This window comes from Zalophus californianus, chromosome 14 (genome assembly GCF_009762305.2).
Source record: "Zalophus californianus isolate mZalCal1 chromosome 14, mZalCal1.pri.v2, whole genome shotgun sequence".
NCBI lineage: Eukaryota > Metazoa > Chordata > Mammalia > Carnivora > Otariidae > Zalophus > Zalophus californianus.
In genome coordinates this window covers 3,058,143-3,085,476 of record NC_045608.1, presented here as the reverse complement: position 1 = coordinate 3,085,476, position 27,334 = coordinate 3,058,143, and the positions used below count along the sequence as shown (strand labels likewise).

Sequence of the window (27,334 nt, the reverse complement as noted above, 5' to 3'; positions counted from 1 at the left end):
GCGTCAGTCCCCCGAGAACAGTTATTTATCTTCACTCCGCCTGAACTCCACCAGTCACAGGATCTCCCTGTCGTTTCCTATACCGTGTGTTACAAACAAACAAAAATGCAGGGGTTTTGTGTTCATTTTCTTCCTCCAGATATAAAACTGTTTTAATACAGAGCAGGTGTAAGAATCACTATGTGGGAGAAATCAAAGAGCTGTGACAGGAGCAGGTGATACTGTAATTTTTATCGACTGCTGACTCGGGAAACTGTACCCCCCACGTGGCAGTTTGCGACCCCCGTGAAGTAGTTAACGGGTCTCACATTTGAGGGGCTTTCAAAATAAAGTTACACCAAAAATACAGCAACAGACAGACAACAGTTTATTTAACAACATTCCAGCCCCCACATCCAATAAAGAACAATCCAGAAGCCGGTGATATCACACAGCTCGAGTCCACACGTAACGTGGAACACTGCCAACGGTCTCGAATAACACGGATTCTGTTTCAAGTCACGTGTACCTAATGTTCCTCCATGACTGGTCTTCAACCTCAGTGGTGTCCAGAAGGAAATGACCCAGAAGGACAGACTAGGCGAGGTTTCAAATACCCTGTACGTTGTTTTGTAGCTTGAGATAGGACACACGGTCTTAAATATTTCCTGATGTAAACTCTTTCTTAAGAAAAAAATTCAACATCGATCGCTGAAAAGAGAAGTCGTTTCTGAAGCAGCAGACGAAATATGTTCACCACCAGCCCGCACCAACGAGCTGGGCAATGGTGGGATTGGCGGCTTATGAAAGAAACCATCAATGTGACCTTTACACAAAATCTTTGCAGCATCAGGCTTTTATCTCTTAAAAAGCCCTCCCATTCCTCAAAATAAGTAGATGTTTATTAATCAAAAACGAAAAAAAAAGTGAGCTCATACGGTCTGCGAGGAGGAAACGGTAACCCGTATCCAAGACATCAGGACGCCGACGGACACGCACATGGTCTCCCGAGGCCCCGGCAGCTCCGCCGCGGGCCTCCGTCCGAGGGTTCACGGCAGTCCGGACGAGAAGCCCGCGTCTGCTCCGGGAGGAGAACCACGGAAAGGCACTTACCCAGCTCATCTGGGAGAAGAGGAGGCAATCCAGGGACCACGCGCGTGGTCAGGAAGTGGGAGAAGCCTCTCCTGCTCAGCGCACGGCCGCCTCAGTCCACTGGCTGTGGCCCCGGGGACGTCAGGTCCTCCTGCTGGCAGGCGCCCCGCTGGCTCGCGACCGCTGCCGGTCGTACCTCACAGAAACTATCAGGAAAAGCAGGAGGGTGGCTCCCTGAATCGCAGCCAGAAGAAAGAAGTAATAGTTCAGATGGCAGCCGTTAATATTGCCTGCGGAGAAACGAGGAGAAAGCCCGTCAGCCGCACTTAGGGACTGTTCAAGATTTTATCTATTAAGTTTGATTCCTAGCAAGGTCAGGGTGACTTTTAACTGCTGTTATTAAAAAAAAAAAAAAAAAAGAGAAAAAGAGAGAGAAGAAAAAAATCTTCTCTCTGTAATTCAAAACACACAAGTATTTTGCTTCTAAAACCGCTGCAAACGCCACTCTGAAGCCAGCTATGTCTCTACCACGGGCCCCGGGCTGGGGTCTCTGCCGTGAACGGGCCCCCCTGCTCCTCAAACGTCTCCCCACCAGACGACGGAAGGGTGAGGCCAAAGTGCCTGGCCAGGCAGCGTGGCAACAAGACCTATTTCTGACCACACCCTCCCAAGAATCCATGCGGCCGCCGCAGAGACCATCCGAGGTGAATGAGGAGAGCGTCACTGTGTTCACCCGCCACGACACAATGTCGAGAAAGGCTTCCTTTAAATTTTTCCAGTACAAAGTTTGGGGAAAGTGAACAAACAATGCCACCGTGCTCCCGCCCCCTCAGAAGCCAATACCGGAGGGAACGGTGTTTCCCCCCAGTCTTTTCCTGCAGTGCTCGCCACTGGGGGGCTGCCGGCTGGCCCGGAGCGCACTGCTGTCCTGAGGACCAATCCCCATGCCGATCCTGAAGGTGATGTTCTCCGCCGCTCGGGTCTAGAATCTGGGCACTTATCAAGGCCACACTGCGGGACAGCCCGGACACCACGTCCAGTGAGGAGTTCCGGATGTCCTGTGCCGGTCAGCAGTTCCTGGACAGTAAGCACCCTCCCATGTGTGTGCCCCTCACAAGCCAGGGCAGACAGCTGACATTCGCTCTACATACTATAGAAAGACAGAGTTTGTTTTTTAAATTTTCCCCCAAAGTTCAGGTTTTGGCATCCTCAAAGTGATATGGGTGCACACTTCGTCCCAATGGCTAACACACCTAATGCTCCACTCTGCCCCAAGCACTAAGCATGGCCTTTCACACGCACTGTTCTGTTTAGTTCCCAATACATCCCAACCAGGCTGAAGAGGTTACAAACACAGACGTGGAAGCTCAACCTACGAAGTTCAAAGCCACTGGCTTGCTCCGTCCGGGCTGCTCCCTGCTCTGTGAAACGGGGGACACAGCAGCTGCTGGTGTCAGTGTGAGGAGTAAACATGCAGGTACCGGACCCTGCACAGGACCCGGGACATACAAAGGCTTTATGTCGCCCTCCTGTTACCGTCCCCTCATGTACACGTGGGTCCAGGACCATCAAGTCCATAAACTGGGGTCTTTCTGCTGGAGTTTCTCAAGGGCACCACTGACCACAACGCTCAGTGTGGAGAAGCAAGAAGGATGTGTGCAGAAAATACGATGTTTGTACTGGAACATCCAGAGCCACTCACAGCACGCTGCCCTGGGATCCCTACAAAGCCTGACCCCATCACCACGGCCCACAAGTGTCCTACCACTTACACCGTTTGTCACCCACTGAAAAGGGTGACGCATTTCTCGACAGACGAGCGAAGACATGTGCTTGGTCAGCAGTGCCTCCAGAGCCGTACGCTCTCTTGTGCATCGAACACAGCGTTCTGATTTGCTTATTAAATAATCGAGGCTTCTGTTCGCCTGAAGGGCTTTGTGAAGCCGGGTTGTTCTAGAACTCCCCTTCTGTGTCTGAACACATAACTAACACCAACGTTTCACACCGCTTGTATTCGTAAACACAGTTAACGGTGGATATAACACATCTGTACAAGGCTTGGACAGGCTGCAGAAAACAATGACTTCCCACATGGATCGGTTTGGGAAGGGATCTGCTAATACCTGAACTTCTAGCAGACCATCTACAACAAGTAGTTAGGAACAGTGACTGAGTCCCTACCACGTGCCAGGCTCCGTCCCAGGCACTGGGAGGCCCACACAGCCTTCGTGGAGCCCAGGCCTCACTGTGGCCACTGCTGTGTTAGCTCCACGGAACCAGACGAGCTTGCTCTCGGGGACACCGATGATGTCATTCCACGTGCAGATACTGAAGTATGAATCTCCCCAAATTAAGGAGTCGTTTCAAACTTCCGAAGCTCCGGTGCCGGGGTGGCTCAGTCGGTTAAGCGTCTGCCTTTGGCTCGGGTCATGATCTAGGGGTCCTGGGATTGAGCCCCGCAACAGGATCCCTGCTCAGTGCAGGGCCTGCTTCTCCCTCTGGCACACACTCTCTCTCTCTCAAGTAAAGATGTAAATAAATCTTACAACTTCTGAAGTTCAAAGCTGGCATGCCAAGAGAACTACAGTTTTCCCTGTTGGGGTGGGCCCGTGTAGGATTAGGAAGGGTGTTCAGAAACCGCAATTACTCTGTGCTTCCTTGGGCCTCTTCCAGACCGAAGGACAACCGCACCTAAAGACAGTAAACTCTGGGAGGTTGTATGTGATGAGACAGACTCCTGGGCCCCGGAGAGATGAGCTCACATGTCCCCCCCGAGACACACGTGTGAGAAGGTCCCCAGCAGCTTTACTCATGACAGCCTCACGCTGGAAACATCACAAACTCCCAGCAAGAGCAGAACAGATCAATGAATTGTGACTGACTCATCCACCAGCTACTCTCCAGAATAAGAAAGAACAGATTACAGGGGATGACTCCCAGACGAAACTGTGAAACAGAGCCGGCCACCACAGAGCAGAAACAAGAAGGCATCCATGGTGCCCGATGTTGCAGCAGCAAGGACCTAGCGGGGTGGTGAGCGGACTGCCTACAGGAGGCCCCAGGAAAGCCTCCCAATACGTCCTGCGTCCTGATCTGGAGTGAAAACATTGTGAAATGTGCACTTAAGATTGGTAAGCTTTAGGGGCGCTCAGTCAGGTGAGCGTCCAACTCTTGACCTGGGCTCAGCTCAGGATCTTGGGGTCAGGGACTGGGCCCACCTCGGGCCCCCCGCTCAGCATGCAGTCGGCTTGGGGATTCTCTTCCTCTCTCCCTCTGCCCCTACCCCTGTTCGAGCACACTCCCTGTAAATCAAATCTTAAAAAAAAAAAAAAATCCTTAAAAAAAAGATTTTGCCGGGGGGGTGCCTAACAGCCTGAACTATCCTGGATCTAAGTGATGATGATGATGACGAACACCCAGCCTATGGGAGAACAGGCAGGGAAGGGAGCAATGGTGAGAGAGCGGGGGCTCTTCCTCCACACCACAGTCCTGTGACTACCCAGGAAGCCACTCCATGCGTCAGTCATGGGATGCTCAGCCAGCTCCACGCCACCTGCTTCACCGGACCTGAACACAAGTGCAGAAGGGAAGGACTGAACAGCAGAGAGCCAGGAAAAGCACAGAGAGCGCCCAGGATGGCACCTGCTGCGCCCTCTACTGAAGCAAACTGTTATCTGGGCGTGTGTGGGGGTTACCTGGTCCCATTCTCTCCCCAAGTCCCCAGGTGGGAGGGAGCTGCCTGGCCCGCTGCGCACTTCCCACCTCTGCATCCTCTCCTTGCCAACCAAGCTGCAGGGCACTGGGGGCTGGCACAGCTTGCTGAGACTCTCCTTCCTGGCGTGGGAACCAGGACAGCACTAGACATGGTGTGGGGCTGTCCTAGGACACGCTGCTCTGCAAGTGACCCCAGCACACAGGCTCCAGCTGCAAGGCCTATGCGTGTGCGGGACATGAGGACCAGAGACAAGCCTCACAGTGAGGGGCTGGATGCCACCCTGTGAGAAATGAGGGCGAATGATGGTAAAGCTGGAGATACTAAGTCAGTGACAAGGGGATGAAATCACTGGAAAGCAATTAATCGAAATCACCAAAACCAATCAGTCCTTCAAGATATGCTGAAAAGTAAGACAAAGAAATAGAAGGATCACGGAGTTTTGACCTGCAGCAAGGCTTCCTCTGAAGAAGGTCCATCCCATGCCCAGAAAAACAGATCACGGGCCGCCAAGAACCCGTGAAAATTCCCAGGAGCCACTGTGCCCCTGCTCTGCGTTCCACAGCCGCTTATGCTCCCAGCGGCCTGGGGATCAACAGCAAAGCCCCAGCCCTGCCTGCTCTCTTCGGAACAACTAGGTCCGAGCCCGCCGTGGAGACGCTCCCACAGCCAGAACGCAGCGCGGCCAGGCCTCTGGGAGCCGCAGGGGCCGCTGTGGTTTCTGAAAGTCGCACCGGGACTCCACAGCCCCAACCTCACTCCTTGGAGTGGGAAGGTTATATAGCTCAATCGGGGGAGGGCCTTTGGAATTCTGTATTTTCTTAGGGGAAGTCCCCAGGCTTTCATAGAGTTCCAAGTGGATTTATGACCTACAAATGGCTAAGGGCCCTGGACTCAAGTAAATGCTGCACAACTGAACAAGTACTAAGGCTGTTTTCACAGCAAAACAGAAGAAGGAAACCTCCATCTCCTGAGTCCAGTTAAAAGCTACCATAAATCTGGGATCAGCAAAATTCTTTTGTGAGGGATTCTGCTCAACGCCCCAACATGCCACCTACCGGCCAGTAAAATCCCCTCCTGACGGTCACGAGTCACAGCTGTGGCTCAAGAAAGGGGCTTTCTCTCTCTCTCTCTCTCATCTATCTATCTATCTGTCTGTCTGTTTTTAACAGCACAAAGTTTAAAGGTGCTGTCAGGAAAACAAAACCAAATACAAACCAAGGTAAACAAAGAGAACCTGCTGATACAGACGCTACTGATCAAAGATATTTCGAGGGAGCAGCTGCAGCCCTGCAGACCCAGCACGAGTGGCTGAGGCGATCTGGCCCTGGGACAGAGGCTCACCTGCGCCCCGGCAAACTCACAAGGACGTAGGGGATCAGGCGGGGGGGCGGTCTCAGGTCGTTCTGGGGCGGCCAAGTTCCAGTAACACCACACACCCTGGGACCCGGGCGCCAGGTTCTGCCAATGGCCGTGCGCAAACAGACGGTGCGGCCCTTACCGAAGTCTGTGTGGTTGCTCATCCAGCCGATGGCTTTGATGGACACCAGCTCCAACAGTCCAGAGCCCACAAACGAGCCGACGCCAGAGAAGAAGAAGAACAAACCCATTATGGCGCTCTGCATGGACTTGGGGGCAGCCGAATAGGCGAATTCTAGACCTATAGAAAGAAAAAGATTGTTTCTGTGAGAGGTGGGCTGACAGGGCCCCTGCCTAAATATGGCAGATTTGCACGGGACCCCATGTGGGGTCTCAGGTAAGCAGGGCAGCTCTCCTCCCTAATTTGAAGACTGTATTGAACACAAGGTCAAGAAATCAGGGGCCCCTTCTATTCACCAGGACAGTCCTTCAAGTAAGTCATAGAGCAAAAAGTCAAGTCCTTGCTCTCAAACTTCACAGTAACATCTGACTTGTCAGCTCCTGTATTTCTTGATCTATATGGTTAAAGAAGCAATCTCCTATGTTCTCAACTAAGGAGGATCTGCAAACAACATATACAGACTAAGATGGGGATTCTTTGTAAGACTTCTATCTTAAAGGCAATATATTTTAAAATAATTTCAACAGGGACATCTACAAATTCAGAATTTTATAACAACTACACATGGAGATTCACAATGTACTGCAAACGAAGGACCACTCTGTTCATTTCCTTCACGGTCAGGAGCGCATTCTGCGCGAGTCTGATGACAGGTGTGGAGGGGAACCGCCGCCGGCACCCCCCCACAATCCATCCGGCTCCAGTCATCCTTAATTCTGTCCCTCCCTTCCAGCAGCTGGGAACGGGTCTGCACACACTGCACTTGTCCACACCCCACAGAACGCTGCTTGTAGGAGGAGAGAGGCCTGTGTGAACAGGTCTGCCTCCTTCACAAAGCCGACCCGACACACCCAGAGCTCTGGTGGCAGCTAGCGGCCGGGCTGCCACAGCAGAACCACAGAGCTGTGGTTAGGAAGTGTCCGACCTGGGAGGAACCACCCACAGCCGCTTCCTCCTTCTGTCTCTGGTGGCACCTCCGCAGCAGCGGGCAAGTCATGGGAGTATCTCTGGGAACCCTGCTTTTATCCCCAGAAACGAGAACCTCAGCCACGGTATCACTGTACTTACTGACTCACATTCTGAACCACAGCTGTTGCCGTGAAACACAAGGGCACTAGGCCCCTCGTGTCTCCGTGTGTTCTAATCACGCCCCCCGTTCCCTCCAGACCCTGCCGGCCCCACACCCCGGAGGGAGAGCAGCCTCACCTGCTATGCTGGCAAATATCTCACTGATGCCAATCAGCACATACTGTGGGACCTGCCACCATATCGGCAGGTCGGCAGCGTAATACACGACTTTTCCGATGGTCTGATTGATGGTTTTCTCTTTAACAAGGTCCAGCCTTTTGCTCTCCAAAATTCCTAGAATTCATAAGCAGGTTAATAGAACACTTGTTCATTAACATTCAGTTAAACTAAAACACTACAGACTTGCTACAAGATGTTTACTGACTATCGTGAAAAGTAGAAGGGCCAGACCCGGTGACACGGCAGCCCCGGAGGCGCCTAACCTAAAGGACCGCCCACTTCCGGCTTCCTAAACAGTTACTCACTGATCCTATGAGACACGTCAGGCGGGTCTTTTCACTGCCTCACACAACAGACACTGCGCACGTGTGATTTAAGCCTCCGATGTCTAGATGGCCCACCTGGACGCCAGCTGTCACACAGCCCTCCGTGAGAGTAATAAGGCACCCACATGTCAGAAGGTAGTGAGTTCTGAGACGTTTTTCTTGCCATGGTAACGGATTTAGGCTGGCCCACTGACTTACTACCCTTACGACTACAACCCCGGCTCCGGCTGATACCACCAGTTTCCTGGCTGAACCCCGGTGAACAGCCCACACCCTCAGCAGCCCTGCGATCCCGCTCCATTACTGGTCATGTGTCAGGGGCAACAAAGAGACACAGGGAAATGACCAAGAGCACAAACAGCCACACCTTGTAAAACAAAAAAATAAACCAAATCAGAGTAAAGCTTAAAAGCAACAGCCATAGCTCCAAGTTCTCAGGTCAGAGAGGTCACCGGTTTTGTTTCTAAAGAACTCTGTGAACGGAGTAATGGGCCTAGTATTTAATATTTACGCAAACGCACATGTGTTCAAAACCGTGCATACGAGGACAGCAGCTGTCTGGGAGAGGGCAGTGGATTCTATTAAAAATACCCCTTTTAAAAACCCAAGAACGAGAAAGGTCCAGGCTACCAGTAACAGGAGGACGGGAAGACAAATTCTGGAACCTGCCCCAAGCTACAGGTCACAGGAAATGTCCGAACAAGGAGAGTGTGGAGAGGGCAAAGAGTGTATCAAAGGAGCAAGGTAAGGACAGGCCTCTGGCTCACCTCCATCAGAAACACCTGCATCCCTTCCCTGGAGGCGCGTGGAGGGGACCCCAACCCCCACACCCTGTCCTCTAGCAGGAAGTGCAGGAGCAGACCCAGGTGGCGGCAGACCCAGGTGGCGGGAGACCCAGGTGGGCCGAGCCGTCGGCCTGGAGTTCCAGCTGCTCTAGCCGGGGCCTCTGAGGCGTGGCACTGCCTGTGGCCGTCTCTGCCAGGACGCTGGTGGTGGCACGAAGGGCCTTATCCACAAGTGACAGCTTGTGGGCCCAGGACAAAGTGTGACTGGCTTCCTCTGGGTCAGCCAAGGTTCCCTTCCCACTGGTAGGACCCTGCACTGGCCACCAGCGTGCGGAAGGTTCTGGAGCAATTCTAGCGCAGCTGGGTCTGCAGGAAGGACCCTCTCAACCGGCCCTGAGGGATGACAACAGAAGCTGGAGAAAACACTCTCCTCTACAGGGAAGGCCGGACAGGTAGGGGACGTGTGTGTGTGTGACGGGTGTGGAGGGTGCCGCTGGGGACACGACCCACTCTGTGGTCTTGGCCACGATGCCACTGGGGACACGACCCACTCTGTGGTCTTGGCCACGATGCGCATGCCGTGCAGACCAGGGGAGAAGAGGCAGAACCAGGGGGACGCAGAGCACTAGGCCGGGGGCGGGGGAGCCTGTGAAGATGAAGGAGAGCTCTCCGGCGGCGGGCCCGGGAGGATGAGGAGCTGTGCAGCACGTGGCCGACTGCGCAGAAGACAACGGGATGGAGCACCAGTGGCGAAGCTGCTACAGCGGAGCAGGGGGGCCGCCAGCACCGAGGCCCCGGAACAGGCCGTCGTGAGGTGACAGCAGGGAACTAACAAGGAAGCATCAATGAGTGTGAAGGAAGGGGCCGAACAGCCGACACAGCACACTCCTTAGTGACCGACGGCTCTGCAGAGGTCAAAGCAAACCAAACCCATCGGTGTGAGCAGGATGACGCTGGAAGGCACAGCAGCACTGCGGGGGTCAGGGAGGGAGGGACCAGCCACGGCGCAGCGGCAGTCACCAGTAGAGGAAGAGGCGACGCCACATGACAAGAGCCGAAGACTCAAGAGAAGCACACTGGAAATCACAGATGCGCTGCACTTCACACAGGCCCTCTGCCCACGGCTTCACAGACACGACAGCATTTATTCTGCACAGAACCGGGGAGACTAACGGCACCACGCTCTGGAACGTGAGCAGCGCAAACTCTGGGCACGCACATGGGGCTCAGGACCCCACGTGCGCCACCTCTCCCCTGGGGAACACAGTTAACCCCGGAGAAGACAGAAACCCGGTGACGCTGTGACACACACACACCCCTCCGAGTCCCTGTCAGAACAAGCAGACAAAAACCACCAAGGCCTCGTCTGGAGCAAGGGTTGCCATCCAGAGGCCCAAAGGCAAGCCCTGGCCTCCGTGGACACGACACACGGCTCAGGACTCAGTGGACAGAGGGGACACAAAGGTCAATGCTTACGGAGTCACTCTGGGTGACCCACACAGTGTTTGAGAGAGGGTGTGGGCAGAACCTGGGTCCCGATCACCAGATGATGCACAGACCACCATACATTCCTGGACTGTGCACTCATCCATGGGATCTCTGGGCCCCTCGCAGGCCCTGGAGTGCCGGGCTCCTGCCAGAACGCGTCTGATGAACACAGAGGATGGCGCTCCCAACAAAGGAACCATCCTGTTCGGCTCCCTACAAACACTTCCAGAAAGCGCTATCAGGCCAGAAAGGAGGGCGTGAAGTCTGAATGCAGGAGTTCCAAAGCCAGGATCTCTCCCAACTCCACAATAAGTCGAAGCATCATTAACCAATGGATGAACATCAGTACCAGGGAAACAGTTCTCTGGAATCACTCGTGGGTCATAAAGGAAGTAAAACCCAGGTTCGGTAGTCTTGGAAAACAACAAAATTACAACAAATCCAAGCACATGAGACCTGACAAAGCAGCAGTGACAGGCAAATTCATGCCATTCTACAGTTTTCACTATTAAACTGTAGAAGCAGCAGCAAAAGTAAATGAAGAATCTAACTCATGAGAGAGAAAAATCACAAAACAAACCCAAGGCAATAGAAGAGAAATTGTATCTTAATTATTCTCTATTGTTAGAAGACACAAACAAAGTCAAATTGACAAATTCAAGAGATACTCCTATGGAAAAATCATCAAATACATATAGTTTTGGCAAGCCTAATTAAAAAAAAAAAGAGCACATAAATACACGAAACTGGAAATGAGGAAAGAAATACAACAGATTTATTTAAAAGACAATTTTTATCTCCAGTCCAATAATTTTTCTAAAACTCAATAAAATGAATGGTTTACTCGGGACATTTTTAAAAAAACAAGTGATTCAAGAGAAAACACAATCTGCACAGAACTGAGAAAAAGGTGAAAACATCACCCCATTTCTCCTGAGAGAGCAATAGGCTCATGTGATTTTCTAAGGCAAAGACCTGGGGAGCACAAAGAAAATTCTCCCCAGGCTGAAATACTCTCCTGCCCATAGAAATTGGGGCTCTACCAACTCCTTTTATGAAGCTATACGACCCCAAAACCAAACCACAGACTGATGTCAACTAGGGATGGAGGCACGCAGGTGTGAATAAAATAGCAGACTGCAAACAATCAAAGTCAGCCCTCTGGAAAAACTCATTTGTTTTAGAAATGCAGGAATGAGTATCAGGAATTTAATATAAGTAAAGAAACATCAATCCCTGGGGGCGGGGGTGCATGCAGTCCTCTTGGAAACCAAAATGTTACTGGAGAAAGATTTAACATTCATTTCTACCAAAAATACTCAGTAAACTTGAAATAAATGTTAGAAATTTAGCAGCACCGTGAATATGTTATCTCAAACTCCAGTTCTGAGCTTCCCCGGGAGCTGCCCTGGAGGCGCCCTGTACAGAGTCCAGGTGGGGGCGGGCTCTCCATCACCACCAGCTCTCCCAGGGCTGCACAGTCCCACCAACACCGCCCAACAGAGACACAGGGAGGGAGAATCACCGTGAAGGCAGGAAGGGAAACCATGCTATCTGAAGAAAACAAGTGACCATGTGAAAAGAATTCATTTGAACTCAGAATTTTTAAAAATCCCTTATGTGAGCAAGCAAAAGTACATCAAGTAGTTAGGAAAAACCTAACACAAAATGCACAGGACCTAAAACGAAGAAACGCATAAAACTGCAAGACCCCATAAACAAAACTGAAGAAAACATGAAAACACTGGAAATGATACTCCTCCGATGAAAGTTTTGGTTACGTTGTCAACAGGAACAAGAAGACCCCAGTACAAAATGCCACGGGGCATAACTGTACACAGAATGAGGACTGACCACGTGGGGGGAGTCACCATCACCCTAACATATATCAAAACGAAGACATACCCTGTTTAAACCCTTCAGGGAAGAGATTCACAGAAAAAGTAGTGAGCACTGACAAGGGAGCTAACGGCAGAACTCGTGCCTGTGCCCTGAACATCCCCCACTGCGGGGCAGAGAGCCAAGGACAGACGGGAGGCGGGGTGAGGCGCGCGTGCACAAGCAGGTCTGACGTGCGGGTAGAGCCTGGAGTTAGCAACACGTGCACTGAGAGCACTGGTCTGAGGACCGATGGCGTATTTAACAACGGAAGACTGTATAGTCGTTCAACACCATGACTTAAACGTGTAATTGACGTAGAAAAATGGTATGTATATAATACACAAGAACAGTTAAGTTATAAACTGAATAGTTCGTTTCATTTCTATTTAAAAAAAGACGAATTTAGCTGTAACAGCGGATGTCCTTGGAAGACATGCACCCTGGATGGGGGGGCGGTTACAGATGCTCTGGGGTCTCCCGGCTCTTCTCTGTGCGTTTGTCATGACCAGGATCGACTACGTGATACCGATTTTTGAAAACCTGCTGTGGACCAGTGGTTCTTAACCAATGCCAGGTACAAGCCGGGAAAAGGCTCTCAGCAGGTTCTGCTCCAATTTCAGGGTGCTCTCTGGCCCTGAAGGCTGTGCACAGACTCCCACCTACACCTGAGTGACGAGCACCCATGACACCACCAAGGGTGATGGGGGGGGCCAGCATGTGGACGGGTAGGCACCACCAGCCTGGGGTGTTGGTGGAGTCATGGCCTTCCTGGAAGAGAACTCTGTCAGATTATCCAACGCCTTAAAGGGATGCCATGATTACACTTGCAGAAATCCACCGCAGTAATGCCCAGAGTCATGAGCCCAAGCACCCCAACCCCCAACCCCCAGCCACGGAGGAATGTGTGACATGGAGGGATATTCACGATACTTCTGGGCTGGTTTTCAAAGCGTGACAAAGGAAACAGAAACCTATCTACCACATACCATGTATGTAATTTTCCCATGCACCCGCAGAATGGTAATTAGATTTCCAAAGGTGGTGGAATTATGAGTACATGTGTGCGTGCACATGCGCGCAATGGCTCATCTGTCTTTATACAGATTTTTCCCTCCTTACATGTAACATGCTCGGCTTTTATTATACTCTTAGGGTTTTTCTGACACTTACTTTCTCAATCAGGCTCATACCAGCTTGCACAACAGGATTTCATTTTTGCAAAAACACAGAGGAAGTGCATGTGCACAGACACACAAACAAGATCAGGCAGGTTCACACCATCCTAATGGTGAGCGTCTCTAGGGAAATTACAGCTGGTTTCTATTTTCTTCTTTATGCTTCCAAGATCACCCTCCCTCCAGTGAGCATCTCTTGCTCCAGCAATTCAGGGGTATACACACACACACGGTTCTTTAAGGGGAAAAGGAAATCTAACCAATGAACACACTTCTTTTTCCTTATGCACACTTGAAAAAACCCCTGGGAACTGCTTGATTCTCAGCTGAGAGACAAAAGAATGAACCATTACCAGCAGGCATGGTTCTAAATGGAAGATATTGATTGGTTACGTGGGAGGGTAGTAAGTTCAAAGCCAAAACTGTTTCCTTTCTATTAAAATGTTGGTTTGCTAGGATAGTTTCAATTTCTACTCAAAGCTTATTAATGTTGCAATTAAATACTCCCTAGAGCTGGAAGTAAAACTGCGTGTATTTCGGGCCATGTTTATATTACAGTTAATAAACAGTGCTTAAATCAAGTACCAGATACTTAAAATCTCCAAACCAGTGAATCTGGGGCTCCTTTCCACTATTTAAGAACACAAGCATAGTGGATGCCTTCCATTTTTAAGAAAGCAATTCCAACTCAGAGGCCTCAGGGCCGCGTGACCACACTAGCTGCCTGCCCCCCCACCCCGAGGGGCGCGGGCGGCCCCACAGAGCACGGCCTGTTCTGCCCAGCGCTGGGCGAGAAGTGCCGTGTGTACTGCGGGCACCGGTGAAGGCTGGACGCCATGCCCACAGGGTACTCTCAGAGGTCACGCATCTGTCAGCTGCCTCCTGCACAAACATGTGCAGAGACCACAGGAATGCCCTCCCTGGTTCTCAGGGTGGCCCCCAGAAGAACCGAAAGACAAGATGGTATTAACGGAGCCCAAACCCGGAATCTCCTAGGAAATGCCTGAACACCGAGGACACCTCCCTTCCCAGAGGGAGAGAAGAAGGACTACCCCCCTTCCTTGGCATGTGACCAGTGTGGCCGTGGTGCAGAGAGGGCCCCCGGTACAGGGACAGAGGGGAGCTGCGGGGCCCAAAGCTGAGTCCATAGCAGGTGCTCAGGGGAGGCAGGACAGACAGACAGCAACCCTGGGCAGCTGTTACTCCAAACTGCCCTGATGATCTCTGATCCCGCTTAATGAGACCCGCAATTACAGCCCCACAGCAATTTAGTTTTTATTTGCTCTTGCTTATTTCCCCATGTGCTACAGGACTGGAAGAGAAACAGAATCATGAACAGAGCACACAGTAAAAACTTCATTCAGACACGACCTCACTTTAATTATCTGTTTGATCAAGAGAAAACGTAATTGTCTTCTAAAATGTCCCGGTCCCTGGAATATAGATTTCTTAAGCCTAGGGACTCATTTCTTTAAATCTATTAAGTACTATATCAATACGTTCACTCTGGGGACAGTGCATGGAGGCTGCTGGGAAACATTGCTGGAGAATATTAAATTCTGTCTCAGCAGTACTTAACATTAAATTCCTCATAACAGCGGATGATATATAGTTGGTTCAGGAATATCAGCTTTTCTGCTCTTGTTATGTAACTCAGCTGTCTTATAGTTCAATGATTTTCAAATATTAATGAAGAACTCCAGAGCGAGTTGAGAATGTCAGCAGTACCTCAGCTCTATCAGAAGATATTCCAACCTATCAGTTCAGAATTTAAGAATCATGAAAACTCCCCTCATCAGTGTTGGGGTGCTTCAGGCATTGGCTCACATCCCCTCTCTCTCTGGGGGTGGGGGTTGGTCATGAACCTGGACTTGATAAAACCTTTCTCCTCACGAAACGCACACGCGATTGTTCAGGGGCAGACCAAAGCCGACTCTGGACCTAACTTAAGAACACTAAGGGTCAACCCATGACTTTGAGACTGATAATAAAAATTCATCCATTCAGCAATCAACAGTCGTCCACAGTCTCAATCAGAAGGGAGAGCACAAGCCTCCTCTGATCCAAGCCGAAAGTCACTTTCCAGAGCACTTTACCAGTTTTGGCTCTAGAAGAAAAACAGCAGAGCCTTAGGGAGAAAATCTTAACCTTCACATAATGGAAACCAGAAAGTGAACGGCACCCGTTCACAACACCCCACGTCTGTCCTCTTTTAGGGTACACACACGCAGCGTGACCAGAGGCCGGTCATGGGGCTCCGAGTCATCCACAGCTGCTAACGCCAGTTTCAAGCTCCAGAAATGAGACAGAAATGCCTCCCCACCTGCAGCGAAGGCAGAACACATCACAAAGAACATTCCAACGGCGATCCTTTTTAGGGATGACGGGAGTAAGCCATTTCTTCTCAGAATGGGATCAACCAGTTTATCCTTTAAGGGAATTAACAGGAGGATGAGAACTGCGTCGAACATGGTCAGCCAGGCCGCCGGGAACTAGAATCGAAACGCACAAGACAAGGTTAGTTCTCGGGAGGAGTAAGTAGTCATTCACCTCATAACTAATGTCTGACTGAGAATATCTTTATTCTAGAAGAGTCCATTCATACAAAGTATAACGTCCTAAGGAAAAAGTCTCAGTTTCAAGACAATGGAACTGAAAAAGATTTTCATTTCCAAGTGCATTTGCATTTGTTCTTCTGTGCTTTTAGGGAGAAAAAAGTCAGGTAGGAAGATTAGTGTTTGGTTGACATTTGTCAACGATCTAGAAACGACACGGCCAATAGAATAGTCTCTAAAATAAGCAAAAGTTCCATTCCAATGAGAATGTTTCTGGTTCAAGCCACCACGGACCCTTGGGAAGGACCTACGACTGGCGGAAAGCACCTGCCTGGTACATAAGCTGCAGGTGACAATTTCAGATCATCTCAGTTGTTCTCACCGTATGAGGAGTGGCTGTGATTCTGGAAATCGCTGGAATCTTCAAATGAAGACTCTGCAGAACATACGTTGTCTGCATCTGGGTGTAAAAAGTGGTACCGTTATGTGTGGGAACACTCCAGCGAGCCGCCCACCCCCAGACCGCTCCATGAGGACGTGCACATGGCTCGGATCTGAAGACAGATCGATTATTTGGTCATCGTACAAGTCATCTGGAGATCAACTTTGGAAAAGAAGTAACAGAGCAATTAAGCCCAAAGGTGGGGCCTGGAAAGCAGAAGCACACCCGCTCTTAGCTTCTCTCATGGAAAGGGTCTCAAAACGTCTAACTCAGCAGAAGTGAGTTCCACGACTGGAAACAGGATTCCAAGATCCCACAGACGCCGCAGAGGGGAGCACGGCGCCCCTGAACTTTGGTGGCAACCAAAGCGAGTGCGGGGACACAAAGCAATGGATACCCGACCATCGGCACTCACTTGGAAATACACCGTCCAGTAAGGTATCAAGGCCAAGAACACGGGGATGATCTTCACAAGGGCCTTCACGTCCTCCACCGTGTCCTCCGCAAACGGCCCTCCGCGAGACCTCTTACATGAATCAAACAGACTGTGTTTAGAAGAGTGCTGAAGGACTCCAAGGCCTTCACTTTGGGAGATAAAATGAAGGAGTTAGTTTTCTTCCACCCCCAGAAATCACGTATGTGGCAACAATTTACGTTTGGAGGCAGGAAGCCAGCTCGCTGCACTGATCTGCTTGAACACCCTCCTGCTCCTCACTAACTGCGCACTGAACACAGCAGCCTGGGCTGGCGGGAAGCACTGTGCATGTGTGGACGCGGCCGGCAGAGGGCCTCGCCAGGAAGCGCACCTGCGCTCCTGCCACGTTAGGAGGCCACAGACCTGGCGCAGCTGGTCTCTCCCCCAGCTCCCGTCACGCACGCTGAGCAAGGCCTGCGGTTTCACTTGAAGCTGGTCACTACGTCAGCTACAGCCCTGGAGGAGCGTTTGAGGGGGAAAAAATGGGCTGGATTGTTTGGATTTTGAATCGGGTGGCTTTTTCAAACGTGAAAACTTCACAACCATAACACGGATGTTGTTACTAAAGCTGTTGCTTTAAAGTGCAGCCACTGATGGGCCCATGAGGAAGGGTTCTGTTCTGGCAGGGAAAGCTGTGATCGCAATGGTAACCTGACGATGTCACCAGGCAGCTGGTGTTACTGGGTGCTTGCTCATTAACCTGGACCACTACCGTGGGAGGAGCCATCAGGATAGTTTCACTGGCCCCACTGCACCAAGGAGGAAGCCAGGTCGCAGAGAGGGTCAAGAATGTGCTCAAGGTAACAAAGCCAGAGAATGGGGGCTGGGATTTGACCCAGAGGGCCCTGGCTGCAGAGCCTCAGGCCCAGGCCCAGGGGACGTCGCCTGCCCCTCCACTCCCTGGCCACAGGCCTCACCCTCACGCTCACGTGAGTCAGGCATGGTCAGCAAATCAAGCCTTCTGGTCCTGGCTCATGCATTAGCAGCTGCACTCACTCGCTTACTCTAGGACAGTTTCATTAATTATAAAATGAACACGTCCCAGTGGATAGCTCCACAACACTCTAACAGAGATATATGCTCTTAGATTGTTAGGGATAAGACACACAAAAGAAATTGTTTTATTTGCCAACTATTCTCTAAAGCCAGAAATACCAGGAGATAAATAATCACCATTAAGAATTCTTCCCGTTTTCCAATTCCGGGACTCAGATATAAATGGCAGTGGTCTGCTTTCTAGTTTATAAACTCCTATCCAATTTATAACTAAGTGACTACTATTTTAAATCATTTTTGTCTCAAAACATTGACATTGTTTCATCTGAACATTCAGAGTGGGGGGGGGAACCAAAAAACTGAAAACTGTAACTTAATATTTTAGCCAAATTTTAGACAGGACAACTAAATTCAATTCAATAAACATTTATTGACCACGTACTACACACCCAGGTCTGTTCTACCTGGTGCTAGAGATACACAAATAAAGTTAGAAAGATACTACTCCTAATCATATGTAGCTTATTTAGTAAGGAAAATAATCAGGAAAACTGCACTCAAAGAGAAACTCGAAACTCCAAATATACTACTCATACTTTCATTTGAAAATATTCACAGCTTCTCCAATTTTATTTTATTTTATTTTATTTTACTTGGCCAAAAGCAAATGTAAAGTCCTTACATACCTAGTTCAGATGCTATCTGACTTACTACATCATACTACATGTGTTTCTCTAAAAACATGTCAGTGTCCAGTAACAAATCCATTTTTACACAGAGAATCACTCAGACATGTTACTGGTTACATTACTTATGTCATTAAGATATTTTGAAAAGTACTAAATCACAGGCACCTCATGCTTTCCCTAACTCACACACGCTGTTAGTGTATTATTTTGCAACACACGAGGGTCCAACATGGAGCCACAGACACAAATGACATGAAACACAGACAGGACCTAGAAAGTGCCCCAGCTCCATGAGGCCGTGCTCCCCAGACCTGTGTGCAGACAGCCTCTGCACACACATGTCTTCTCCCAGGAAGACGGTCTATTAATTCTCAGACTCTCAACTCAAAGACGTATGTATCTCAAAAAATGTTTAGAACTATTCCCACTCAGTCTGATGAACTGAACAGATATACATGGACTTCTCATGTAAAAGGAGTGTTAAACTAATGTTCGGGACACAGATCAACCTAGGCCAGAAGGAAACCAGAACCGGGCCAGATGGAGGAGACACTGCGTGATGCTGAACTTCCCTAGATTTCTGGAGCCAACCTTCTGCAAGAGCATCCTGGCCGTAGCTAACATCAGCCGGGCTCTCATCATGGGCCAGGCAGGCATTCCGCCGAGAGCTGTGTACACGTCAGCTTCTCAGGCCTCACAATGATCGTGAGATGAGCTGCTCTCCACTGTACAAAAGGGAATGCAGGCTTGGCAAGGTCATTCACCTGCCCAAGGTCACAGAGCTCGGACTCTGTGTACAATGAGAGCATAATTTGAGAATTCTCTGGACACCGACCTCTCTGCAAGATAGTCCTTTTTATCTTAACTTTGCCAGTTGTCCAAAAAACAAACTTAACCCTAAGTAGAAGTCAGTCCAGATTTTTTTCGTCATGCCATTTGTGCATTCAGAACCCAAAACTGTTGTCCTCTTGCACAAATGTCTACGGGTACCACCCACACCGACACACTGAAACTTTAAAGGCTATATTTTGCTCATGAGTAACTAATCTATAGAGTAAGCGTCCACGAGCGGAACCCTGCGTCTGCCCCGTCGGAATTGAGGAGTCAGTGTCCGGGTGCGGAACGCCGCCTCTGCCCCGTCGGAGTCGGGGAGTCAGCGTCCGGGAGCCTCTGGCAGAGCAAGAGTGAGGCAGCACTGTCCAAACTTTTAAACATTCTCCAGTGTGGTGCCACCACTGGTACTTCTGAATGAGGAGTCTGAATGCCACACTGAGCCGTTGAGACTCCAGGTGCGGCTGGGAGATCTGCGGGAACCCCACGCAGGGACAGTCAAGGAGCCCCTGTAGTCCGGAGCCAAGGGACAAGGCCATAAGAGCTATTCTGGAACAGCTTCAAACCTCCCGCATGGAAGCAAATAGCAGACATTCACGTGACTCCAAGAGCGTATGTAAGATACAAGCAGACCAACCACAAGGAGGCACTTTCTGGGTCCTGTCTGCAGAACCTTCAGCAGTCAGGGCCACCCAGCCATGAGCGTGCTGCCCTAACGGGCAGAAGGCTCCCTCCGGCTGAACGGTTAGCCTCTGGCTCAGGGACTGCCCACCCCTCAGGAACGCCTGCTTTGATCAAGATATTCCGAGGGGGTCAATTACAAGGGGTCCCAGGGACTTCTCTGGGGTGATGGAAATAGTCTCTATCCTGACCACCCTGCGGTTACATGGTCAAATAAGGCTGTCATAATTCCAGAACTGTACAGCTAAGAGGGATGCACTGTACTACACGTAGATTACGCTTCAACAAATACCAAAATCGTCGAGGTCTCTTCCTGGGCTACGTTCTGGACTTGCCTTTATTAATACGCATCTAGGGTGATCTACTATCCGTCCCAGTTTGCCCGGGACTTCCCCAGGACGTGGGGCTTTCGGTGCTAAAACAGGGAAGTCCCACGCAAAGGGGATGATGTAGTTCCCCTACCTGCATCTCAAAATCCTTTTATGTCCTCCTGTCACAGACCGGCTGCAATGACCATGGGCTGATGGGGCCCACGCTGACCCACAGCTGCTGACTCACAAGTGAGAAATGACAGCTTACTGTTTAAGGAGCACAGAGAGGTACCTACAAAAGTAAGCAACTGCTTGATTTTTCATTCAAGTGAACTCCAAAGCCTTTTCGAATACAAAGAGAAATGTACACAATATGTATAGTGTCTCTCCTATGCTCTCTGCCGATTTCTACCTCCATCTTTTTTTTTTTTTTTGAAAGATTTTATTTGAGAGAAAGGGAAAGACAGAGAGACACCATGAGCAGGGGGAGAGGGAGAAGCAGGCTCCCCCCTGAGCATGGTCCTGAGATTGGGGCCCCAGCCAAAGGCAGGCACTTAGCTGACTGAGTCACCCAGGTGCCCCTACCTCCCTCGTCTTTATATAAGCCAGAGGTCCATCTAAATCAGCAGTGAGAGGAAATGCAGTGTGGAAGCTAAACACTAAAAGCATGAGCTCTGGAATCTGGCTGCTGGAAGACAGTAATGCCACACCACCTCCTTGAGCTGACGTGAGACCTTAAACCACTAGCGCAGAGCCCTGCACATCATAAGCCTGCATCGGACATGAGCGAGTACTTTATTCACAGCGTTGGGGAAGTCGTGTTAGGCTGAGCCTATGATCACAGCTCGGCACTCACCCACTCTGACCGCGTTCTCCGCTTCGCTTCTGGGGACGGCATGAATATGCCAGTATCTTGAACATATAGGTGAAGGCACTGCCATCAGGAGGCTTGGTGATGAAGACTCTCTGGCCGCAGAGGAAGACCAGGAAAGCAATGCCGATGCAGACTGCTGGGATGAGGTAGCCGGTCACAAAGCCCACGTTCTGCTGAATGTAGGCAATGCCTCCCAGAGAAATGATTGCTCCCAGATTAATGCTCCAATAAAACCAATTAAAAAACCTTCTTGTGGCTTCTGGACCTCGGTCTTTAACCTAAAACAACAGGGAGGAAACGGACTTTGAAACGTGGTAATCTGCAAGGATGAAAAGCCTATATAATGAAGTGACTATGGTCACTGCCATCATGGCAGTCTGTAAGAAACGCAGCACAATCAGCTGGTGCTTACAGATACGCTCAGGATCCCCCACAAAGGAGCACCCTAAACTTCTATCACTACACTTTCTGCGTAGTGTTTTTCTTAAGTGTGCTCACGTCCAAGAAATCCAAGAGAGTTTCTCAAAGTAACATCTGACCACCGCCTGCTCTGGAAACACTGGAATGCTCCCTCAAAGTGCCTATTCACAAGGCTCTCAGGCCAGACTTACCGAGTCATCATCTCTGGGGTTGGGGGCCAGGAATTGGCCTTTTAAACATTTTCCAGGCAACCTGTACTCACAGGTAAGTTTTAGAACCACTGCTGCATAGCTCCACGCCTTGATCAATCTGGGGCACAGAGGAAATTCCAGACTGAAACTAACACTAGATGCTATTTCAGTCCAGGAAGGCTATGGAGGGGATCAGAAGACGTGCTGGTAAGGACAGAGATTCCTGGAGGGCTCAAGCACCACCCATCTCCTGAACTTTGGCAGAAGCGCCAGGTAACACTGCCCACAGGACCACTGCGATGGGCCCCACAGTGCCAGTGGCACTCCACGTGGGGGCAGGCGCCCCACATGCCTTCCCTCCTTCCTGACGTCCACGTCTACACGGACACCACTCTACTCTAGCTGGTGATCTCACACCATTTCTAAAAAAGCTTACCAGCTAAAGGTCGACGCTGGGACGCGTACAAACACGGTTCTAGGCTTGCCGTCCTAGGAAGCTCCGTGGTCTCCTCCTTACAAGTTATCGAAAGGCTGATTTCTGTCAGAACAGATCTGACATGTTCCACAGAACAATCTCCACCAGCAGAGCACAAAGGTTTTCAATGGGGGCCCAAACAACCAAGTGCCAGATACAAAAAAGCACCTTGTTAGCAGTCATATAACTTGATACGATATCATAACCTCTATTTTTTTTGAAATTACAGGTATAAAACAGTCAAAATTGTATGCTCCTCAAAAGAAAAAAAAAATTTAATTCAAAATGATTAAGTATGGCTACTGTGTTGGCAAGAGACATGCCTGGGCTAATGACATGGTAACCAGCATCACAACCTGAAAATCTGAGTTTTAAATAAACCACAGGTTCTCAGGCGGAACTTCAACTCGCCCCCCGCCTACGTTAGATCTGGATGGAGGTCCTGGACCAAATGCTGGCATGAGGACAGAATGAATGAGTCGTCCTGGGAATTTTTTTTTTTTTTAAGATTTTTATTTATTTATTTGACAGAGAGAGACACAGCGAGAGAGGGAACACAAGCAGGGGGAGTGGGAGAGGGAGAAGCAGGCTTCCCGCGGAGCAGGGAGCCCGATGCGGGGCTCGATCCCAGGACCCTGGGATCATGACCTGAGCCGAAGGCAGACGCCTAACGACTGAGCCACCCAGGCGCCCCGGGAATATCTCTTATTTCTGAGAGAGCTCTTCATGGGGACACAAATTAATGTTACTAAGCCAGACGCAAATATTCACACTATCCAAAGACAGACCAGAGGAAAGAAAAAATCGTAAGCAGAGAAATGGTTACAGAGAAAATATAACTAAATACATAAGAACCGGTAATGACGGGGGAGGATGGCACTCGGCAAGCCTCAGAAGGAAACGGGCCGGTAAACAGGACATCTAAACTAATGCAGACAACGTACGTACCGGCTGAAGTACATCAGGCCCTTTTCATCACCTATGACGACACTGCACACATCGTCCTGTGTGAACTTGGCAGTCAACTGCTTTGAACATCCAAGTCAAATTTTCTCTGTTACTTTGGAAATCGAAGCCTCTTACTAAGGCCCTAAATGACTACATAACTGTGATTTTTTTTACATACCAGTGTTTTTTTTTTCTACAAATGGGAAGCTGGCTCCAATAAACTGCAAATCACATGCTTCTGTGCCCTGAGCTGGCGAGCCTGCAGCCAGTCACATTACATCATCATCCGCGCAGGGGCCTCTGGCCCTCCCCCAGTGAGGGTAAACAGCCTCTCATGTGACTGGTCAACAGATACCACTGCAGTCAGCTCAGAAAAGCTAAAAGAGAGCTGTGTACAGTAAGTCAGACAGTTGCTGGTTTAGAAAAATTCCTTCAAATGCACAAGACTGCCACTTTTTTTCTACTAGGAAAATAAATGTATCATTTGCTCTCTACATCTGCAAAGCAAGCTTTTCTTCTTTCAGTTCGCTATTTGAAAGGACAACGTGACCTTTGAAACAGGTGAAGCTCTGGTGAGAATATGAAGGGCCTGGCACAATTTGCGTCAGCGTGGACCTCGGCGTCCTTAGCGGCCCATCTTCTGTCCTAAGCCAGCGGATGCACCCCAAGGCTGCAGAGCTTGACCCCGCTCATCTCATTTAGAACACCCCCTAAAAGCTAGATCAGAGATGGTGGGGGTGGGGAGTGACAGAGAAGCATAAAAAGTACCTTAGAAACACAAATAGACTCCCTCAAAACAAGGAGAGCCAGATGAGGAGCTAACTCACCCTGAGGACCAGACCGGCAGGCTTCCCACCCAGACCTGGGTCTCGAAGCCACACCGCCTCTACCAAGCCCGCAGCACTTGCCGCGGAGCGAGCACCCTGGTAGAAGGGTACCAACGTTTCCCTCCTAAACGCTTTTGTCACTGACGCAGTGCGCATATAAAACAATTCACCATTTTGAGATGTACAACCCCGTGGTTTTGAGCCTGCCCACACTTGAGCAACCACAAGCACTATCCAATTCCACATTTCATCACACCACCAAGAAATCCTGTTCCTTCACAGGCACTTCCCATTCGCTCTTCACTGGCCCCTGGCTACCACTCCTCTTCCAGTCTTTATGGATTTGTCCATTCCGGGCACTTTTGTACAAGAGGACTGAAAGGACGTGTTATCTTCCATGTCTGGATCTACTACCTGGCATGGTGTTTCCAGCCTTCATCCCCACTGTAGCACGTACCAGCGCTCATGGCCGAGGGATGTGCCGGTGCGTGGAGGGACCCCATCGACTTTATCCGTGCATCACTTCGAGGACATCTCAACTTTGTACTTCAATGTTGTAATCTTATGCGAAAGTTGAAGGAACAGTAAAACATACACTTCTATATACCCTTCACCTAGATCCTTGGTTCTCTTTTTCTATAGCTATAAATGAAATACGCTTTAGGCTGAATGATTTAAAAGTTGCAACATGATGACATTTCACCCCAGGGGAATCTAAAAACAAAGCCAAGGAGGTCACATGTTGGGGTGAGCACTGGGTGTTACATGCAAGTAATGAATTGTTGAACACTACAACAAAAACTTATGATGTACTATATGTTGGCTAACTGAACATAATGAAAAATTAAAATAAAAATAAAAACAAATATTTGAAGAGATTAGGCTAGTTATCTCGTCGAAGAGAGCATTTTTAAATGTCCAAGTGTTATTATGCGTCAGAAAATTTCCTGTTCTGTCACGCACTCTCGATACCCTCTACAAGACCACGCATTCCTTTATGAAAGGGTAATTGCTGGTCCATTACCGACTGGAGGGAACGGACACATAAGTCCGACTGCCTGGGTCCAAACCCAGCTCCCACTCCCCTGCTGTGGTTCTGGGCAGGTCAAACCTTCTCCCCTGGTGTTTCCGGTAAAACAGACAAGTGCAGTCCGTAAACTGTCCTGAGGCTCAGATGAGGCAGTGTAACAAAGGACAGCGAGGGGCATGACAAACATTCATGTGGCTCGTGGCCCACGTGGCCGGTCTTGAAAGGTGCTTCCCTATGCTGCCAATGCTGCGCCTTCACGGCCGGCACCCACGGCCGAAGCCATGAGCCTGGGCCCGGAGACCCACCTCCGCCCCCACTGCACTGTGTCCCACAGTGCCCATCTCAAAGCCACGGTTAGAGTAGCAATCAAGAGATCAGGCCCGGACTACCACCCTGGCTTGACCACTCACTACAACAAAAAGAAGTCATCTTTTGTACCTCCATCTCCTTTCTGGAAAAGTGGGTATGGGATTCACATGAGGTCCGATGAGTTCAGTGTGTAAAGCACATTTCCTGGCGCAGAGAAGGAAGGATTCGGGACATGAGGCAGCTATCATTCCCAACGTCATTAGAAGGTGCCACCTTGTTGTGATGGGTCCTTTACTTAAAGCTCTGATTCAAAGGACAGGCTCCTGCATCCTGGCTCAGTCACATACTAGCCACGTGACCTGGGGCAAATGATCTACCCTCTCAAGCCTTGGTTTCGTCATCTGTAAAATGGGCACAACAGCAGCAGGCGCCGTCATGAAGACGCATGAAGTACTGGGCACAGGGCCTGGGGCACTGCAAGTCATCAGCAGAATCACATGGTCGTTCAGCACAAAAACCTAGGGGTCGTCTTCCTGCCGCCGTCTCTACGTCCCCGGGGTCCACCCTAGTCCACACCCCTCTAACCGGGCCAGTGAAACGGACTCCTGGCTGGTATGCCCGTGGTCATCGCTTCCCTCGCTCATCTCCACACCGCGTGTCACCGACTTCTGTGACGGGGCAGGGCCTAAGTATTTTAGGTCCTGGGAGACATGCAGTCTTTGTCACAGCTGCCCGGGTCTGCTACGGCCCCATGAAAACAGCCCCAGCACGGACTAGTGTGTGGCCAGCAGCAGGCAGGGCTGTTCCAACAAAGCTTTATTTATGGAGGCTGAAATCTGAATTTCATAAAGTTTTCCCTCGTCACACAAGACTCTGTGCTTCTTTCCTAACACTCGGGAACCTAAGAACCAATCTCACTCTTAGCCTGTGGGCCCTCCAAAAACAGGAAGCAGACCAGATGTGGCTGTCAGGCCTCGGCGGCCAGGCACACACCTGCGCTCCAGAAGCCCCTTTTAGAAACGAACATCAGATCGTATTACTTCCCGCAGCCCAAACGCGCAAAGGCTTCCTACTTTATTCAAAACGCACCTCGAAGTCCTGTAAAAGCTTCACAGGACCTGGCCCCGGCCTACCACTCATCTCCCCGTTTCTGTTTTTGAGAGGGACGTGACATATAACCTTGGGGAGCTTCAAGTGTGTACGATCCGTGTTGCGTGGAAACACTTCGACACTGCAGCACGACGGTCACCGAGGCGGCTTCAGCAACAGGAGCGTCGCTCCCTCCCGGGCCCCGGGCCTTTGCACCTGTTGCCGGCGAGTCCCAGAAAGCTCTCCCGGCCGCCACTAGCTCGGACAGCCTTCGGCCTGCGCTCCCAGGGCCACCTCGCCACCACTCCCAAGCGGCCCCTCCCCAAAGGAGCGCGCCCTCCATCTGCGGGGCCCTCTCTCCCCGGCGCCCGCGCCTGTCCCCGCACCCGGGCGCGGCGGGGGCCCGCGCGCGGCGCTCACCTGGTCGGCGCCGAAGGGCGTGACGTTGGCCTTGACCGCGCCCACGCCCAGGCCGACGAGCGCCAGCGCCCCGAGCGCGGCGGGCGCGCAGTAGCGGGCGGGCGCGTCGGCGCAGGGCGGCGCCGAGCAGTTGCGGACGCGCGTGGGGCGCGGGGCCCCGCAGAGCGCGGCGCGCGTGGCGGGCGCGGCCAGCAGCGGGAAGGCCAGCATGCCGAGCAGGTAGAGCGCCAGGCTGAGCAGGATGGCGCGCGCGCGGCCGAGCTGCGCGTCGGCCAGCCAGCCGCCGAACGGCGACACCAGGTAGGCGAGGCCCATGAAGAGCAGCAGCGCCTGGCTGGCCTGCGCGCCCTCCCAGCCGAACGGCGCGCCGTTCAGGAAGAGCACCAGGTTGGCCGTGACGCCGTAGAAGGCGGCGCGCTCCAGCAGCTCCGTCAGCAGCACGGCCGCGCACGCCGCGCGCCGGCCCGCGAACGCCTCCCGCCGCGCGCCCAGCAGCGGCGCCCGCTCGCCCGCCGCGCCCTCCATGCGCCCCGCCGCCGCTCGCC

At 50.9% G+C, this 27,334-nt stretch overlaps 1 protein-coding gene across 2 annotated transcripts; it reads right to left on the bottom strand.

Moving 5' to 3' along the window:
• Positions 1 to 344: 344 nt before the first annotated feature.
• SLC15A4 (solute carrier family 15 member 4) lies at positions 345 to 27,334 on the bottom strand. 2 transcript variants are annotated; one of them, XM_027576137.2, is made up of 8 exons: positions 26,790 to 27,314; positions 21,063 to 21,358; positions 16,639 to 16,807; positions 16,164 to 16,241; positions 15,550 to 15,718; positions 7,530 to 7,685; positions 6,285 to 6,443; positions 345 to 1,361 (listed from the first exon to the last, which is right to left on the bottom strand). In XM_027576137.2, exons 1-8 carry the CDS (start codon positions 27,312 to 27,314, stop codon positions 1,213 to 1,215), a joined length of 1,701 nt encoding a protein of 566 aa, XP_027431938.1. In that variant the 3' UTR covers positions 345 to 1,212. The 2 variants fall into 2 exon arrangements, with proteins under 2 accessions (XP_027431938.1, XP_027431939.1); XM_027576138.2 differs by having other exon boundaries at positions 906 to 1,361; positions 16,639 to 16,747; positions 26,790 to 27,334.